The 13,768-nt window shown below is 39.5% G+C and overlaps 1 protein-coding gene across 2 annotated transcripts in view; it reads left to right on the top strand.

Moving 5' to 3' along the window:
• The window catches only part of LOC107227527 (serine protease 55), a 72,494-nt gene that overhangs the window by 57,020 nt on the left and 1,706 nt on the right, over nt 1-13,768 (top strand). Inside the window, exons 2-9 of one of the 2 annotated variants that reach the window (XM_046731907.1) lie at nt 7,727-7,820; nt 7,939-8,060; nt 8,272-8,373; nt 8,759-8,901; nt 9,174-9,304; nt 9,591-9,790; nt 11,951-12,085; nt 12,506-12,730. In XM_046731907.1, coding sequence (XP_046587863.1) covers nt 7,727-7,820; nt 7,939-8,060; nt 8,272-8,373; nt 8,759-8,901; nt 9,174-9,304; nt 9,591-9,790; nt 11,951-12,085; nt 12,506-12,730 — 1,152 coding nt within the window. The remainder of the gene's footprint in view (nt 1-7,726; nt 7,821-7,938; nt 8,061-8,271; nt 8,374-8,758; nt 8,902-9,173; nt 9,305-9,590; nt 9,791-11,950; nt 12,086-12,505; nt 12,731-13,768) is intronic. The other variant, XM_046731912.1, reaches the window with a different exon arrangement.

The raw sequence follows: 13,768 nt of genomic DNA on the forward strand, positions 1-13,768 counted from the left end.
CTTTCAAAAATCGCGAAAATTTCCGCAAAAAATACAAAGGGGTTAACCTTCCTTTTTATTTGACCAAAAAATTTTTCGTCTCAGAATTGATTCGTATGACTCTTTCCCGACCAATTGGACCTCAAGGAACTCAGAAAACGCAGCAAAAGGAGCGTGGGATCAACGGGAGAGAAGATACGAGGAAAAAAGCACCTGCTGAAAAGTGTCGAAAATTCAGGTTTTCGTTTTTTGGCTGTAACTTTCGATGCGTTGATCGCAGCGTATTGAGACTGCGCCCAATCGATTTCTCTTACAAAATTACGTCGGAATAGTGCCACAATTAATTTATTCCAGCACTTTTGAAAATCGCGAAAATTTTCGCCAAAAATACAAAGGGGTTAGTTAACCTTCCTTTTTTTTTGACCATAAAATTTTTCGTCTCAGAATTGATTCGTATGACTCTTTCCCGACCAATTGGACCCCAAGGAACTCAGAAAACGCAGCAAAAGGAGCGTGGGATCAACGGGAGAGAAGATACGAGGAAAAAAGCACCTGCTGAAAAATGTCGAAAATTCAGGTTTTCGTTTTTTGGCTGTAACTTTCGATGCGTTGATCGCAGCGTATTGGGACTGCGCCCAATCGATTTCTCTCGCAAAATTACGTCGGAATAGTGCCACAATTAATTTATTCCAGCACTTTCAAAAATCGCGAAAATTTTCGCAAAAAATACAAAGGGGTTAACCTTCCTTTTTTTTTGACCAAAAAATTTTTCGTCTCAGAATTGATTCGTATGACTCTTTCCCGACCAATTGGACCCCAAGGAACTCAGAAAACGCAGCAAAAGGAGCGTGGGATCAACGGGAGAGAAGATACGAGGAAAAAAGCACCTGCTGAAAAATGTCGAAAATTCAGGTTTTCGTTTTTTGGCTGTAACTTTCGATGCGTTGATCGCAGCGTATTGGGACTGCGCCCAATCGATTTCTCTCGCAAAATTACGTCGGAATAGTGCCACAATTAATTTATTTCAGCACCTTTGAAAATCGCGAAAATTTTCGCCAAAAATACAAAGGGGTTAACCTTCCTTTTTTTTTGACCATAAAATTTTTCGTCTCGGAATTGATTCGTATGACTCTATCCCGACCGATTGGACCTCAAGGAACTCAGAAAACGCAGCAAAAGGAGCGTGGGATCAACGGGAGAGAAGATACGATTAAAAAAGCACCTGCTGAAAAATGTCGAAAATTCAGGTTTTCGTTTTTTGGCTGTAACTTTCGATGCGTTGATCGCAGCGTATTGAGACTGCGCCCAATCGATTTCTCTCGCAAAATTACGTCGGAATAGTGCCACAATTAATTTATTCCAGCACTTTCAAAAATCGCGAAAATTTTCGCAAAAAATACAAAGGGGTTAACCTTCCTTTTTTTTTGACCAAAAAATTTTTCGTCTCAGAATTGATTCGTATGACTCTTTCCCGACCGATTGGACCCCAACGAACTCAGAAAACGCAGCAAAAGGAGCGTGGGATCAACGGGAGAGAAGATACGAGGAAAAAAGCACCTGCTGAAAAGTGTCGAAAATTCAGGTTTTCGTTTTTTGGCTGTAACTTTCGATGCGTTGATCGCAGCGTATTGAGACTGCGCCCAATCGATTTCTCTCGCAAAATTACGTCGGAATAGTGCCACAATTAATTTATTCCAGCACTTTTGAAAATCGCGAAAATTTTCGCCAAAAATACAAAGGGGTTAACCTTCCTTTTTTTTTGACCATAAAATTTTTCGTCTCGGAATTGATTCGTATGACTCTATCCCGACCGATTGGACCCCAAGGAACTCAGAAAACGCAGCAAAAGGAGCGTGGGATCAACGGGAGAGAAGATACGAGGAAAAAAGCACCTGCTGAAAAATGTTGAAAATTCAGGTTCTCGTTTTTTGGCTGTAACTTTCGATGCGTTGATCGCAGCGTATTGGGACTGCGCCCAATCGATTTCTCTCGCAAAATTACGTCGGAATAGTGCCACAATTAATGTATTCCAGCACTTACAAAAATCGCGAAAATTTTCGCAAAAAATACAAAGGGGTTAACCTTCCTTTTTTTTTGACCATAAAATTTTTCGTCTCGGAATTGATTCGTATGACTCTATCCCGACCGATTGGACCCCAAGGAACTCAGAAAACGCAGCGAAAAGAGCGTGAGATCAGCAGGAGAGAAATGGCGAGCGAAACAGCACCTGCTGAAAAATGTCGAAAACACAGGTTCTCGTTTTTGGCTGTAACTCTTGATGCGTTGATCGCAGCGTATTGGGACTGCGCCCAATCGATTTCTTTCGCAAAATTACGTCGGGATAATGCATGAAAGAATTCATTCCAGCACTTCTCAACATCGCGAAAATTTTCGTCAAAAATGCAAAGGGGTTAGCCTCACCTTCGGATGAAGAATATAAAGACAGTTGTCCGAATGGGCTTTGATGTGACAACCGAAAATTGCCTCGTGAGATGTTCCAACGGTAGAGTTGAGAACTTATTGCAGAACATCAGAGAGTTTCCCATTTCGACGTGATGCTGGCTGCATTCACCTTCTGAGTAACACAGTCTACGCAATGGTAAGCCCAAGTCAGTACTTGGTCTGTGTGTACTTACCAACTTGTCGGCGATACAAGAAATTAATAATGAGAATAAATATCTTTGAAAAGTCGTAGCAAAACAGTGATTCAATTAAAGTATCGGTACCCGAGAGAAGAATGTATTCATAGTTCATGAATAAAAATAGAACAGATGTAATAATGATGCAGAGACCGAAAAGTATAAATGTATATGCGTTCCATGTACGACATCGATATGTATGATTCATTCATGATCAATACGTGATGCATACTATAAATTTTATAATTTTCTAGGAAACATACTAGATTATCCTCAATAATCGGCAATAATATGAGAATAAAAGACGTTCGTTTCGATATGGGACTCAATTCGACACGCAATCTATATATTCCATAACATTATTATTCAGAATTAGGAGTCGGATTAGGAGTGGAATCAGGAGTAAGAGTTGGAATAGAAGTAGGATCAGGAGTACGTTCAAGAGTGAGAGTAGATATAGGAGTAGAATCAGGAGTTGGAGTAAGATCATACTAGAAGTAGGAGTAAGATTGGAGTAGCAGTAGGAGTAAGAGTAGGAGTAGGATCAGGAGTTGGAGTAAGATTGGAATAGAAGTAGTAGTATGATTGAAGTAGAAGTAGAAGTAGGAGTAGGAGTAGGATCAGGAGTAGAAGTGGGAGTAGGACGAGTAGTAGGTATAGGAGTAGGATGAGAAGTAGGAGTAAGAGTAGGAGTAAGAGTAGGAGTAGGATCAGGAGTAGGAGTAGAAGTTGGAGTATAGGAGGAGAATATGGGCGGGAAGGCTAGAGGAGTGTAGGGTAGGGTAGGGTATGGTAGGGTAGGAGGTAGGGGGTAGGGTACGGTAGGGTACGGTTTCCTACTCCTGATCCTACTCTTGATCCTACTTCTACTCCTGCTCCCAATCCTGAACCTACTCCTGATCCTACTCCCACTCCTACTACTGATCCTACTCCTACTTCTAGTCCCACTCCTACTCGTACTCCCATCCCTGATCCTACTCCTACTCTTACTCCTGATCCTACTCTTGATCCTACTTCTACTCCTACTCCTAATCCTGATTCTACTCTTACTTCTACTCCTACTCCTACTCCTAATCCTACCCCTGATCCTACTCCCACTCCTACTCCTGATCGTACTCCTGATCCTACTCCTACTTCTACTCTTGATCTCATTCCTGATCCTACTCCATTAAATATTATATAAATGTTATACGGTTCACAAATCCTCGTCATCCTCGTCCTTCTCCTCCTCGTTCACCTCGATTACCCGCAACCACTGCCAACCACCTCCAAGGACCACTGCTAACCATCTCCGTTTATACCTCGAATACTAATAAATATTTTAAGTATTAGAACACATCAAAAATATAGTGTGACGACCACCGCTAACCACCTCGGGTTATACCTCGAACACTAATAAATATTTTAAGTATTCGAACACATGAAAAATATTGTGTAAGGATCAATATAATTTTTTTATTGACAGATTTGACCAAGATTATTGTGAGAAAATTTAAAAAAATTGTAGAAATTTTATTAGCACATTGATAGCTACTGAATTTGGGCATGCACGAAAAATCCTCCTCGTTCACCTCGGCCTCCTTGTTCTCCATGTCTTCTTCCATCGCCTCGTCCTCCTCGTCCTCTCTTTGAAGTAGAGTTTCGCTGGGTAGTGAACCTGGAGCGCAGGAACCACGGAGCGCTTGTCCTGGAAGTCGAATTTTTGCAGGTAGTGGACTTTGAGCGCAGAAACTACGGAGCACTTGTCCTGGAAATTGCGTGTCACTAGGAAGTGGACCTGGAGCGCAGAAACTACACAGCGCTTGGTCAAAAGTCACCAGGTCAAGAATCTGGACAGCCAGAACTACGGAGCGCTCGTTCTGGGGGTCGAGTTTCACGAGGTAGCGGACCTGGAGTGCAGAAACTACAGAGCGCTTGCCATGGATCTCGAGTTGCACCCGGAAGAGGACCCGGAGTGCAGGAACCACGGAGGTAGAGAACCCAGTACATGAAGTCTGCGGAGCGCGAATCTCATACGTCCTCTCTACTGCGCGGTCGTCTCAGACTGAGAAATTCAGCTTGCTGATTTTCGTCTATATAGATTGATGAGGTCAGGAGAAAAAAAATTTTGGGTGACGTCACTTTCTGAACATCCGAAGATCCGAACATCCAAACCTTGGTTTCGAACTTTAATACTGTGTATGATGTATGATGTATGATGATGTATGATGTACGATGTATGATGATATGATATGATGTATACTGATTTTAGTTTTTCAGACAAGCAATACGCACATTATCTTTTCTGCCGATTCCAGACTCAAGCGGCTAGGCCTTTCGATGGTCAACCGTTGACCAAAGATATATTCTTCATTTCAGGTCAGCTAATAACGCTGCCGTTCTGCGACTCAGAGCTCTACCCAACGTAAATACTTCACTTGCGACTAGCTAAAACAGCGTATCGATTCTCTGCCTACGAAAATTCAAGATCGAGAAAGCAAATGAAAAGTTCTTGGAATAATTATGAATATTAATGTTATGGAATACATCGAGCACATGTCGAGTTGAATCCCATTTAGTAATCAATAATTCTTCTATCTTCATATCATAGCCGTATTATTGTAGATAATCCAGTTTCGCTCCTGGAAAATTATAAAATTTATAGTATGCATCACGTATTAATCGTAAATGGATCATTTATATATCAATATCGTACATGGACCGCATATACATATATACTTCTTGGTCTCATTATTGCATCTGATCGATTATTATTTACGATATATGTATACATTCTTCTGTCGGGTATCTATCTTTTTATTAAATCACTGTTTTGCTACGAATTTTGGAAGAAATTTGCTCTGATTATTAATTTCTTGTATCGCCTACAAACCGATAAGTACGCACAGGCTAAGTACTGGCTTTGGCTTTCCATTACGACGACTGTCTTACTCGGAAGGTGAATGCAAACAGCATCATGTCAAAATCGGTAACTCTGATGTTCTGCAATAATACTCAACTGTACCGTCGGAACATCTCAGGGGGCAGAAGTGCACAACAATTTTCGGTTGTCACACCAAAGCTCATAAGGGCAACTGTCTTTGTATTCTTCTGTCAACGGTACAGTAGATGTATAAAACAATTCTATTCAAATTTTTTACTACTCGAAAAAATTTTCAAATAATGGATCATCTTAACTAATAATAAATATCATATCACTGACAGAGAAAGATAGTACACGCTTAGTTGGTATCAGTCAAGCGATTGATAAGACTCTACGTAAATATTATAGTTATGCTTATCTACTAAGAACATTCGTATTTCGTAAGCCATAACAACTTCAAGAGTGGATTAACTTGTTTTAAAAAAAATGTTAATCAGTAACCGTAGCGTCATTGCTTTCTGTGTAGCATTCATGCCCGCTTCCGGATCGTAAAACTTCAGATATGGTTTAGATAAATTTAAGATATGACATAATAGTATATTTGAAAATGTTAACTTATGGTCATTATGATTTTGACGGTATACTAATTTTGGACTAATTCTGAATCAGATTTTAAAAGGAATTTTCATGATTATTGCATGATTGCACCCGTCGCTAATTAATCTATTACCGCAAGTAGATGATTAAGGAAAATATTTTGCAGGTCTGAATTTTGAACACTTTCGATGCTTCGATTTCAATAACTTAAAATCATCGAGCTTGTACAATTTTCAATTTCTATTTAAACATTAAAAATCATTCATAGAAGAGGTAACAATAAAAATGTTGCTTATGATCACAAATCTTTAGTAAATTTCACATGCAGTCGACTAATTGTGCAAGGCGCGAGCCAACCTGTATCAACAGTAAATTCAATTTCCCTATTGGAAAACGAGCTCAGACCAGAGTCATGTAATCCAACTCTCAAACGCAACAATGAACAAGGATCATTAGCACAGGAGGAGGAAGTTTATATTTGTGCCGTAAAATCATCAGCTGTTGGACGGTGACTGATAGATCACTCGTCAACGATATTCCTCTATCGGACTTCATTCTACAAGCATTACGCAAATACAGACACACAGATCTTCGAGGCCATAGCAGAGATGACGGGATTTTTTTGCAATTAGGGACATCTAACATCCGCAAAAAAATAATTGCTTACCTCAACAGGCGCTGCACTCTGACGCGTTTAAAAGAAACGTCAACTGCATATGGACTCCGCACCCATAGAATAAAAGCCCACGTAACCATTGTTGCCTTCCGAACGAAGGACGGACGCTATTTGTGGGTAGATTTGCATCTAAATATACATACGAGGCTAATTGATTGCCATTTTGATGGAATTGGTTAGAGGTTTTGTAAACTGTGCTACAGGTACGGACGCTAATTCAATTACAGTAATTTCGCTGAATCGTTTTATAGATATTGCATAAGGTCAATCCGACGTTACGTTACCTCGCAACACCATGCGAATGCAAATCATCCGATTGTGCGATACGTACAATTTCAACGCCCCCTTACATCTATGCAAGTATAGTCGCATAATATCGTGAAAAGGAATTTTTGCTCACTACCGGTCACACCTGTTTTGACCCAAAGACAATCGGCTACGCAAGAACTGAATTTGACCCAGAAACATCGCCTTCACAGGTTCAATCTATAAGGACGTCTTTGTCCTCGCCCTCTTAGTCGTAATCGTTGCTTGATCTGTTGCGTATGCAGTCTTTTATTGCATGCCGTTTTACATCTGAAGAAAACCAGGGATTCAAGCGCAAAATACCGTTGCACAAAGATTGGTGATAGGTAACACTGGTTATTGCCAGATCACTCGAAATCCGGGACACACTTTACGGTAACCTTGCACTACTTACGCCTCGTTCGTACAAATTGCACTTTTACAGATTACGGCATGGTTTCTGTTATATTGCCCAGATTCGAGGATAATGATGTACCGGCGATTCGTGGGTCGGATGATAACGTAATTGTTTTGAGCTCAAGGCCATATAGCGTGTCGCTATTTAAATGTCGCTCTTATTGACCCATGAGTTCTTCGCCCACTTCGCGCACAAGAAACTCCATTAGTTAATTCATTCTCCAGAGATACTGCAGGTGGATAATATCGGCATTCATTTTATTTTTGCAGGACGATTGGAACCAGCTTCTGACTTCATCCTCGAAAAACCCCAGTTGGTGGCCGCAGCATCTTTACCGCAATGACTCCGTGCATAATTCAAAAAGTGAGTTCATACATTAATTGCGAGATCACAAGTCCCCGTGCATATTTCTAATGTGATGTTCTGGAACCGATGAGTACCGTTGAAGCGGCTAAAACTGACGCTTTTGTTGTTGTTTCAGAGTCCTCAAAAATTCTTCACTTCTCAGAATGGAGTGAATGGTCTGTTTGTAGTAATCACTGCACACAAAACAGAGTGAGGAGGTGCCAAGCGAAGAAAAAATGTGGAACCACCGTTCTTAGAGTAAGTTTCGCCGATACGTGCTGATAATTAAACTAAAGACAGGCAAATTGATGCTAGAAGAGAAAAATTTTACTCACCATCGGTTCTGTAAAGGGTCAAGAAACATCGAATTCTTGTTTTTTATATTGACTGATACTGTGAATATCGTAAATTTTGGACAGTATAAGACTGTACCTATCGCCGATAGTTTACCAATCATTGATACGTGTAGGAAGAACGGAGCTGTTTCCACAAGAGACGAGGAAAGCGAAGAAGATGCCGTCAGCGTCAGAGACACAGGGATCGGCATAAAGAGAAGTTTCACGTTGTGCAGGTGAGTCGGTACTGCAACAAATTAAAGTCACTCCGATACCATAAAGCAGCAAAAAAGCTGCTAATGGCCACGACGCTTCTAAAGGTGGTCGTCAGTGGACGCATAAGAACCCCGGAAGCCTGCAGCAAACCTTCTGCACCGTCGTAACTACTGCACAAATAAATTTCGCTCAAAAAGGAGAACGAACGTCTTATAAACTTTGTCCCTGCGCGTATAATAGTTATAGATCTATTAAATACCTGTATCGGACGTTACCGAAGTTCATCAAGGCATGCAAAAGATCGTTTAGTCACGGAACGACTGTCAATTAAGCGAGCAGTTACTACGTTATCCTTGACAGTCATCCGTGAGACTATTTCCAACTTATCTTCATTTGAATCTCCAGATTCCAAAAGAAGCGGAACCCAGACAAGGCAGACGAAAGGGTAATCAAGGCCAGAAGGGACCGCGCAAACGGCCAAACCGCTTCTATGGAAAATGGAGCAAATGGTCAACGTGCAGCAGAAGTTGCACCACGCAACGACACAGGTATGGGCTATCCAAATATAGCTTCAACGTGTTTCCGGTTATCAAATTATGCACGCTTGAAATTGAGCTACTGGAAGTAGGCACAGGAGTGAATACAGAGTTATGCATTGTACATGTAAGAGTGACCGTTCATGATCCAGTTCAGAAATACAACATATGCAGGGGTCAAGCTACGAACTCGCAAACTTTCCAGCTCGAATTTATTGTGCTTGACTCTTCGAAGCAATCTTGCGGTTGGCTGCAGAGGTTTTATTCTTCATTTTATTCTGAAGGTGGTGCAGACGGCCAAGAATTTGCGGACGCGACGTCATACGCGAAAGCGCCTACTGTTACGTCGAAGGGAGCTTCTGTCAAAAATGGATTTATCGACGAATACAAGGACGATACGAAGACGACAACGATGGTGAGTCTTTTCTTTACCTTCTTTCCTTATTTTTCGCAGCATAGTAAACAACGATCATAACTTTGCAGTACGTGGTGAAACTGCTTTCCAGCGTGACCTTGTATTAATGCTACCTGGAAACAGTGAAATGTCACAGTGCAGTTTCTACCTCGTGAACAATCGATGAAGGCAGATTGTGTAGGAATCACATTTTACTGATGGTAGAGAGATCCCGTGAATTTAAGGGATATGTGCCGGTATATGAATTGAAAAAATTCATTTTTAAACAAGGCGTGTGTTTCTACAGTGGATCAAGAGTTGGACGAATTAGATCTCCGACCGAACATGGTGGACTCCTTCAGCGGCACCGTTGAGGAACCGTGGAAATGTGGAGTGCTCAATTCCAGTAGAAACTCCAGGCTGTCCTATTTCACCAGGATCATTGGAGGGCGTCCAGCAACGGCGGGAAATTGGCCATGGCAGGTTGCCATACTGAACAGATTCCGGGTAAGATTCTTAAATAATGAGATTTGACTTCTCTTAGATTACAAGAGCTACATTCAGAAAACGAAAAATTTCCTTCGTGATTTCTGTGCTGCTGGTCCTTTGCTGTCTTTGATGTCCTTTTTGCGTTCCTGGGGGTCCAGTTAGCCTAGAAAGGGTCATACAAATCGATTCTGAGACAAAAAATATTCACTTGAAAAAAAATTACAGCTAACTAAAATGGGGAAACAGTGCGGTTTGTGTAATAATCTTGTGAACGAAACAAGTGACTTTCTTACCCGCGAATAAATATATAAACGTCTTTTTCATGTTTCATGTGCTAAAAAGAACATGAATGTACTGGATCCCTTGAAAAAATTTCTGAAATACACTTGTGATAAATGTGAAAATCGAAATACGAGTGCCAGTGATCAGCTGTCCAGGCCGAGGAAGAAGCTCCAGATACTAACAACAGGGCCTTAGATAACGACAGTCAGGAAGTTAAGAACCTGAAAAATCGTATATCAACTATTGAGAAGCGATGCAGTTCTGCTGTAACAAAATTCATGATTTTGTCCCACCAACTACTAATTTAAACAAGGAAATAATACTTTTGAAAAAAGAAATACACCAGCTGCAAAAAAAAACTTTGATCACGAACTAGAAGTAGGCACAACAATGACGGCAATCAGGACAATCACAAACTAACTCTGAATGGAAATAAAACTAAGTAAACGCGATATAAAATGAATAAAATCAAAGATCCCGAAGACAGTGAAAACTTGAAGCTAAAAATACACATCTGCTGTCAAGAAATAGAAATAAAGGAACACATCAAAAACCTAGGTGTCACTATTGATGAAAGAATGAAGTGGTCAGGAAACAGCCTGGGGAGATGCATATCGGAAAAGCTTAAGACCACTAGAATAAATACAGAAGTTAATATTACGGATAGCTTTTCGGAAACCTAGGGATTACGTATGTGAAATGGTGTTCGCCACCACAAAGATACCAGATCCAAGCCAGGCATGCATGAAAATCCTATTGGTGCGACTTAAATGAAATTCAGAGGAAATTAGGTGACGAGAAAGCCAAGATGGATTTTATAACGGGGAGTAGATTGCTACGATTATCTAAACAACAATTAGAAGAGACGCTTAAAAATAAAGACAAATACTAGAACGAAAAGTACAGGAAATGAATCGAAGAAAAATTAATGAATAAGTAATTAATTAAAATTTGGAGTAAGTATAATGTAAGCACAAAAACACTTGGATCGAACTGTAATGAGAAAACTCGAGTAATTACTGGCTAGTACGATAAAACTTGTGTAAAAAAAAATCAACTCCAATCACAAGCATGTAGATGCGCAGGTATGGAGAACAGAAAATAATATCGGAAATTAATGAACAAAATATACATGCAAAGTGCAAAAATGAAATATGAATAAATCTAATTGTAACTCTTTTGGATTTTTGTTGAAAATTTTGACGTTTTTGAAAAATACGGGAATCAACTCTTTGGTGCACCATATTGACGTAATTTTGCGAGGGAAATCGATTGGGCGCAGTCTCAATACGCTGCGATCAACGGATCAAGAGTTACAGCCGAAAAACGAAAGATTTCCTGCCTAACTTTTCTGCTTTCACACTCATTTCGATGAATTTTCTATGTTCCTGGGGGTCCAATTAGCCAGAAAAGCGTCATACAAATCGAATCCGAGACAAAAAATCTTCGGTTCCGAAAATGAAAAAAAAAAGTAAGGCATTTAATTAAAGTTTGCGTAAGGTGTCCATTCACAGTATTGAACAAAACATTCATTTCACTACAACAGTTTGATAGTGATTGACATGCAATTTTAGAAAGAGGTGAACTGGATCGATAATTGCAAAAAAAAAAAATTTTCCATCAATGCTTTCACCACTTCATACTTTTCACAACACGCAAGGCATAAACAATAATAGTGCCTTTTTTATGTTGACTTATCCACCTTCTCTCATTCATGCAAATTGGTAAAAACTTGATTCGATCAAAAAATATTGAAACGATTGACATATTTAGCTTTTTTTGTGTAATTGTTCATATTTTCATTGCTGGAGGATTCATTTGAACTCAGCCCTATAAAAGAAATCTCACTATATTTTATACTTTGTTAAGATTAGATTTGCACTTATTTAACTTCAGGAAGCATTTTGCGGCGGAACTCTAGTCTCACCCAGATGGGTCCTCACAGCTGCACACTGCATTCGTAAGAGACTCTACGTTCGTGTGGGTGAACACGATTTGACAGTGAAAGAGGGCAGTGAACTAGAATTTAGGGTAAGTCGGCTTTTTCAACGTTTCTGGTTTGCGGGTATCATATCCATCTCAAGGTGCTGCATGAATTAAGTTTACTAGCCAACACTTTAATAGCTTTACACAAGTCAATATTACCTGAGAATTTACTTTGGTTCCCAGCTCGTGATTATATCTATGCTGTTTACATGTGAGTATTCTTATATACAGTGTCCGCTCTAGCTGAGAGCGTCGATGAGTCAATTGACTTTTTGCCTTTGTAACAAGTAGGTCTTAAAGTTCACGCACATAACATATACTTGAATCTCTAAGTATTCCGTATTCCGCGCATAAGCATCCAGCTTGACCGCACTTATTAACTACAGAACCTTTCTTCTTGTAATGAAGCATGCGACAGCATTCCTCGGTTAATCTCATCTGATTAATTATTCCTCCTTATTACAGGTCGACAGCGTAATCGTGCATCCGTACTATGACGCAGATACAGTTGATAATGACGTTGCCCTTCTGCGGCTTCCGGTGATTTTAACACCCGCTTCGACTCGCGGAATTGCTTGTTTACCGACTCCGAGACAGCCGTTGCCCACAAATCAACTCTGTACCATAATCGGATGGGGCAAGTCTAGAGCCACAGACGATTTTGGAACTGACGTGCTCCACGAGGCCAGAGTAAGCTACAACAAATGATCTTTACCTACGCACTATCTCACTTTTGAGAGAAAATGTCAAAGCGCGAAGCGAAAGAAGCACTCAATCACTCAATCATTATCCATTTTTTGTAATTCAAGCTGCTGCGTCTGCATCTGCAAGTTTCAAAGTTCCCTTGGATTTCGATTACTTTTATTTATGAAAAAAGGCACATTATTTTGAAAAGATTCATAGTTATGGAGGTCACTTGTTAATCATTATTGAAATATAGTTAAAAAAAAATCGACAAGCACATCTAGGAGAGATAGTTCACGTATCAGATCTCATTCACTTCTGGTAAAGCTTACTTTTCATATTATAAAATAGGCCAAATATATATATATATACTGTAAATAGATAATTGACAAAAAAAAAAAATTATTTTTACGTGTTAATTAAATGGGAAAATTTCAAATTCATTTAGTGAGTACTTAAAATTAAAATTAAGAGCTGGGCTTTGGTGGGAATTTTTTTTTATATGTTCAGAGTGATATTTCGTCTATGGAGTGAAAAGAAAAAAATAGTCGTCTCAAACGAAGCACCCTAATATATATATGATGAGTTTGCGAGATACGATTGTAAAATAAAACTGCAAATAATTTCTACAACCTGCGTACATGAAATACGTTCCATAGGAGATAGTTTATCTTATTATTAATGATCAAATATAGTTATCACTTTCAAGCTTGACGGTTCATACACCCCCTGAGATTAGTTAATTATCTTAAAAGAAAGTTTTTCAAATGGACATGGTGATCGGAACTGAATCAAGCAACGGATTATGTGAAACACAGACCAGAAGTAGTCTGAAATCAGTTGCAGGAATAAAATACAATCAGACATGAAGTAAAGTTTACTAAGTTCTACTTTGCGATGAAAATACAGTTCAATTATGACAAGAAAGAATGAAAATTATTTGTTTTTCGCGATGAAAATTTTCCGCTGACGAATAAAGACAAGGAAGAATTAAATTCACTGCGAAGCTGTATTTATAATCGCTCTGTCACACCAATTCTGTAT

Source organism: Neodiprion lecontei, chromosome 1 (assembly GCF_021901455.1).
Source record: "Neodiprion lecontei isolate iyNeoLeco1 chromosome 1, iyNeoLeco1.1, whole genome shotgun sequence".
NCBI lineage: Eukaryota > Metazoa > Arthropoda > Insecta > Hymenoptera > Diprionidae > Neodiprion > Neodiprion lecontei.